At 37.1% G+C, this 6,608-nt stretch overlaps 1 protein-coding gene across 1 annotated transcript in view; it reads right to left on the bottom strand.

The window, feature by feature from the left end:
- The window catches only part of LOC106876888 (hydroxyacid-oxoacid transhydrogenase, mitochondrial-like), a 50,839-nt gene that overhangs the window by 19,537 nt on the left and 24,694 nt on the right, over positions 1–6,608 (bottom strand). Inside the window, exon 3 of the mRNA XM_014925631.2 lies at positions 1,702–1,757. Coding sequence (XP_014781117.1) covers positions 1,702–1,757 — 56 coding nt within the window. The remainder of the gene's footprint in view (positions 1–1,701; positions 1,758–6,608) is intronic.

Raw genomic sequence — 6,608 nt, 5'->3', positions numbered from 1 at the left:
GTGTGTGTGTGTGTGTGTGTGTGAATGTGTATGCATGCGTGTGTATAAAATTATGATATTTATTTATTTTACTTGCAAGTACACAAGACTACAAAAATGTTTCTAGATGTTAAACACAAAAATTCAACATGGAAATTCTAATTATAAACTGAAATAAGCTAAAAATAGAATCTAAAGAGAAATGTAGAAACAACATTTTCAAAAAAATTTGTTCAAGAAACATGATATAAAATATACAGTCCAAACAAGGACAAGCTTTAGCAGAAATAGAAGGTTATATAAGCAGAAGAAATATTCAACAGAAAATGTAACTAGAAACAATTCTATGGGGAAATATACTAACAATTTAAAGAGTCACTCAAATCCACAGGAAATAAGAAATGGAAACATTCTTCAAAATGATTTGAGAAATAATGGTTAAAAAAATTGTTAAAAGAATATGATGACATTGCCAGATTCTCAACCAGAAAAATACACTGAGGTAGCAGAACAGAATATACAAGGTGATATCAAAAGGTTCCCGGACTAGTTATGTTTAATAAAAAATAACTTATTTACATAAGTTTTAACAACATCTCCTCCGAAATAGTCACCTTGCGCATCAATACACTGGTCCCAGCATACCTGCTACTTTTGGAATCCAGCCTGGAAGTCGTTTTCTGTAAGCTATTTTCTGTAAGCAAGTTGATTTGCTCTGGATCTTGACAACAGTGTTAAAACAATGACCTTTGAACTGCTTTTTCATCTTGGGGAAGAGAAAGAGGTCCACAGGTGCTAAATCTGGCGAATAGGGTGGATGCAGAAGTGATACCATGTTGCTTTTGGCGAGAAACTCATGAGTTAGGAGAGTTCGGTGACAAGGTGCATTGTCATCATAAAGAATCTAATTCTTTGTGTTCCACAGATCTTGTTGCTTTTGCCAAATTTCCTCCCTCAAATGTTTCAAAACATCACAGTAGAACTCTCAATTGGCAGTCTGGCCCTGAGGGACGAATTTTTGATGCACAACACTGTAGATGTTGAAAAATATGATGCACATGCTCATGATTGAGCTGTGGCTCTGTCATGCCTTCTTCAGTTGTAAATATTAAGGACTCTTCCAATGTGACAATTGCTGCTTCATCACAAGGTTGTACCCATAGATCCAACTCTTGTCACCAGTGATGATCCTCAACATGAAAGATGGGTCATCAGCAGCATGCTGATAGAGATCTTCACAGACTTCGACACAATGCTCTTTCTGTTCAGTGTTCTGCAGGCAGGGGACAAACATGGCAAAGACATGCTGTATGTACTTCATTTTATTGACCCCAAAAGAGTGAAAGGCAAAATTGACTTAGGTAGGATTTGGACTCAGAATGCAAAGAGCCAGATGAAATATTGCAAAACATTTAGCATGACACTCTATTGATTCATCCAGTTCACTAATTTTGTAGACGAAGGCTTATAGACAATTGAACCAACTCCAGAATAGTAATGATATCTATTTTATCAAACTTGCACCTGCCCCATTCTCATAAAGAAAAAAAGAAAGATGTTTGTGCTACTTAAAAAAGTGGTTAGTATGGTGGGTGCAGTGGTAATGACGGTGATAGTGAGGGTGGGGGTAGCAGTGGCAGATATGATTGTATTAGTAGTAGTGATGGAGAGAGAAGACCAATAAACAAAAAAAAGTCAACAAAGAAACAAAAAAAATTTTACCTCGAATGCATATTCTTTTTGTGGTTGTGTGGAAGAGGTCCCATGATACTGAAAGCCTGAATAATTGATTAAAATAAAAAGAAAGTTATATCAAAATATCACATAATTTGACAAAACAGAGAAAGAGTATATGTGTTTCTATCTGTTCAAATTTTCAAGTCTACATTTAAGAAAGGAATTTAGCATTGCCATAGCAATAGCTTTCCAGCCTGTTAAACAGTGTGCACAAACAGAAACTAACATACTTTGGCCATAACTATTGCTATTCCTCAGTCTCAAGTGAACCATCATACTTGATACTACTGCTGGTAAGCATCAGTATGAGATTCTATGTTGGCAGAGAGCTGATAACAGTGATTGAGTAGCCATTCTATATAAAATTTGCTGTCAGACTACCTAAAGCAGATCACAGTAGAGAGCACTTGTCAATGAAGTCACAAGAGATCGTTCATCAACCAGATAGTACTGTAGCAGGAATATTAGCAGAGTCCCAAATACCAATTCACTTCCTAGGAATCAAACCCAAAATCACTGTGTTCAGATGCAAAGATAATGATAAACAACATATGGAACTGTCATTAACGATTTTGTCTTTGGCAACTTTTCTTTGACAGACATTGGCTATATATAGTGTGCCTAATACCTGGTCAGCGGTCATAACACAGTTAAGATCAATGGCTGCAGGGACTTACAACACTCAACTTTGGCTATGAAATTCTACTACTTCCACAATCACTATCATTGCTGTACTACACATCTCTTACAGACACACAAGAACCAATTCACTCAAAATAAATATCTTTTCCCTTATTGATATTTTCTGTTATCATAGCTTTTCATTACATTATTTTTTTCTGTCAGATGAAGGGTCAGTCTCAAAACATCAGATTCTTCTCCACACAGGACACAAATTTAGCCAAACTCATGAGCTTCATTAAATAAGCAGGTACAACATGTCTTGACTGATACACTGCATCTCCATAACAACCATTGGCTTACAGTCTAATGTACAATATGTCAAAATATTGAAATGATTCCTAAATGTTTAATGGGCTTTTATGGGCAGGTGCTAATCTCCAGTTACACGGTGGAGAAGATGAGAGGCAAAGAGACACTAGGGGGTAGCGTTAGGAGACTTGGGGGTGCTAGTGAGGTGCTGGAAGACCCCTCGTCTTCAGTAAGATTAATTTGAAATTAACGAGTAGTAGCCATATTTTCACATTTCTGTTGAATTTTATTCAACAAAAACAATAACAACATGAAACAAAAACCTCTTTAAATGATTATTCCGGAGCATATTCACCATCTACTTCAATTACTGCTTCCTTGTCATTTAAAGATGTTTTTGTTAAGTATTGTTATTATTTGAGTTGAATAAAATTTGTTGAAAAAAAACCACAATAATTATGCACCAACCCAATATATATACAAGGATGTATATAAAACTAACTCTGTAAAAATGTATGTGTGTGTATATATTTGTATGTTTCTGTATGTATTTATACATGTATATGTATAAGTTTCAGAAGATATTAGAATAATGGAATAAAAGTCAGTCATTATAAGAAATATCCCAAAAATCTATTTCCTTAATTTTTAACTACTGTTTCTGGCACACATATTTACACAATTTTGATTTTGAAATATTCAAAAGGTTACTTGGAAATTATAAAGAGAAACGAATGGTAGATTCGGACCATCTGTATCTTGAAACCATGAATTAGAAAAAAAAATTTTGTGTGTGCCAAACTTTTTCTCCAGAAGTTCATGGCTTCATAGGAATAAGTGTGGAAAACTGCATCAAGATAACCAATTTTCAGATTTTTTAGTTCCTTTTAAAAAATGCAGATTTTGTGAATGAAACAAACTAGATCCTGAATAAGAAATGAATGTTTAATATGACAATTTTTCAGATTTTTTTACCTCATTTTAAAAGTGGGATGATTTTGTGACTCAAACTAACTAGATCCAACTACAGTGAATACCATCCTCCACAATTTGCTACTCATATGAAGTACATATGTATTTCAATAATTTCCAACAAATACATTCTCTTTCTTGAGCATAAAAATCCTCTTTCTGGGTAACAATAACTTACATGTCAGCATGTTCTGCTGTCTATGTAATTTGAATGTGCATGAATGACACAGCACAAACAATCTAAAAGAAAAACTGGATATAAGAGGAAATAGTGGTAGAATAAAAAATAGAAGTTGTACTTGTATGAATTAGTGAAATGTACAAAGGATGAGAGTTAAGTTAAAAAGTGCCAAGCAATCCAAATGGAAAGAACCTGCAATAGAAGATGATCAAGGAAGGCACTGGAAGAAGAGATGAGAGCTGGTCAAAAAATGCTGAACTTCAAGAAGATATTAAAGTATCACAAGTTATGAAATGTTGTTTTGGCAAAGACCAATCCAACTCATGCAAGCAATGAGGAAGAGGAGTATAGCCAATTATACCAACACTAATTCCTCCCTGGTACTTATTTTATTGACCTTGAGAGAATGATACCTCAGTGGAATTTGGAATCAGAACTCAAAGAAATATATCCAAAAACCAGAAGGCACTCAGCTAATTCTTCCTTCCATAGCCTTAAACTTTAATATATTAGATCATTCCATAAGTAATAGCATTATTATATCAAAAGGTATGAGAGTATGGAAGGAAGAGAAGGGAGAGATAGAGAGAAAAAGATAAACACACAGGCAGAGGGAAGACAATTCACTGAGAGAAAAAAAATGAAGAAAGAATAGAAAATGAATAGGAGTAATCCTGGCAAGTTTTTTGACAACATTTTAATGTTTGAAATCTATATATAAACAGAAGTCTCTCCTGATTTTTTTAATCTATGCTTCTTACCAAAATGTTTTAAATTATGAAGTATTTCTTACTCCTGTTAGTAAAATATGAATACAATGTTATTCTATCATTCACATTTAGTATTCTGGGTTGCAACACCAAAAATTGGACAATAAACACAGAATACTTGTTTGGCAATAAACACAGAATGCTTTTCATCATATTTTTTATCAATAAGGCTGATCTGGAAAGAAACAAGATAAAAATTGAAAAACTTACTATATTTCAATTGAAAGAAAAATGCCAGTTAAGAAGTATGTATGTTATTCCATGCATGTATATATGTACGTATTGTTCATTTGTTCAAATGACATGTACTTTACCATGTTAGCATGGCTTAGTTGGGAATTGATTTGAGGCAAGATTTTACAGCTCTTCCTGCCGTCAAGCTTCACCTGTTTTCAGGTAAGGGATATTTTTATGCACCACATGTGTTCAAAAGTGTCAACAATGAATGTCAACATCAGCACTGCTTTGCACAAGTAACGGAATATCAACATTCCTGAATATTCACCAATATACCATCATCAACATCATCCTTTAACATCTGTTTTCCATGCTGGCATGGGTTGGCTGGTTTGACAGGAGCTGGTAGGACCAGGAACTATACTACTCTTCATTGTCTACTTTGGTATGGTTTCTATGGCTGGATGCTCTGCCTAATGCCAACCACTTTACAGAGTATACTGGGTGCATTTCACATGACATCAGCACCAGCACCCACACACACACACACGTGGCACCAACACTAATGCTCCCATGTGACACCAGCACTGACAGGGTTGCCAAGCATCCCACAAGACAAAAATCCTATAGCTAGGAGAGGGGAACAGCACCTAGGAGGAGGGTGACTCTGTGCCAGCCAACAAGAGATCAAAGGCAGAGAGAGACAAAGATAGTGTCCTGCTGTAGAGCAGACACATGGTCATCCCAGTTGGAAAAGAAAGGAGGGTGAGCCAGGGGGCAATAGTGAGAGAGATGGTGGAAAAGACACACTGGGAGATACCCCTGAGGGACACTAGGGGCACTGAGAACAAGCAAGATAACACGGAGGCCCAGGTCATACAAGTGAGCAGGATAGTGGTAACTATGGCAAATGACAGAGTGAAATACAGAAGAGGTGCAAGGAGTGGGGTTGCAGTAGACACATGAGAGCACTGAGGGTGATAGCAGATAAGCTAGGCATTGACCACACAGGAGAGAGAAAGTTTCAGAAAAGAGGCAACGGGTAGAACACAATGGGAAATGGAGGTGGTTCGAAGGAGGGGAAGGAAGGCAACTAAGAAAGCAGGGGTAGGGGGAGAAAGAAGATGGAGTGGGATTACACACACACACATATATATATATATATATATATATATATATATATATAATAGCACCATTTGAGTGTAATCATTACCAGCGTCACCTTCTAGCACTTGTGCTGGTGGCATGTAAGAAAATCATTCGAGCAAGATCGTTGCCAGTGCCGCTGGACTGGCTCCCGTGCAGGTGGCACATAAAAATCACCTTTTGAACGAGGCCATTGCCAGTACCATATGATTGGCCCTCGTGCCGGTGGCATGTAAAAGCACCCATTACACTCTCAGAGTGGTTGGCATTAGGAAGGGCATCCAGCTGTAGAAACTCTGCCAGATCAGATTGGAGCCTGGTGCAGCCTTCTGGCTTGCCAGTCCTCAGTCAAATCGTCCAACCCATGCTAGCATGGAAAGCAGATGTTAAACGATGATGATGATGATGATGATAAATATATATATATATATATCTGAAGCCAGTATGCTCCGTTGGGTGTGTAATGTCAATGTGAATACCCGTCAGAGTGTAAGTATCTTGAGAGAAAAACTGAACATTAGAAGCATCAGTTGTGGTGTGCAAGAGAGACGATTGCGCTGGTATGGACATGTGGTGAGAATGGATGAGGATAGCTGCGTGAAAAAGTGTCACACCCTAACAGTTGAGGGAACCCGTGGAAGAGGTAGGCCCAGGAAGACCTGGGCTGAGGTGGTGAGGCAAGACCTTCGTACATTGGGCCTCACTGAGGCGAT

This window comes from Octopus bimaculoides, chromosome 4 (genome assembly GCF_001194135.2).
Source record: "Octopus bimaculoides isolate UCB-OBI-ISO-001 chromosome 4, ASM119413v2, whole genome shotgun sequence".
Taxonomy (NCBI): domain Eukaryota; kingdom Metazoa; phylum Mollusca; class Cephalopoda; order Octopoda; family Octopodidae; genus Octopus; species Octopus bimaculoides.
This window is presented reverse-complemented; position numbering and strand designations above follow the sequence as displayed.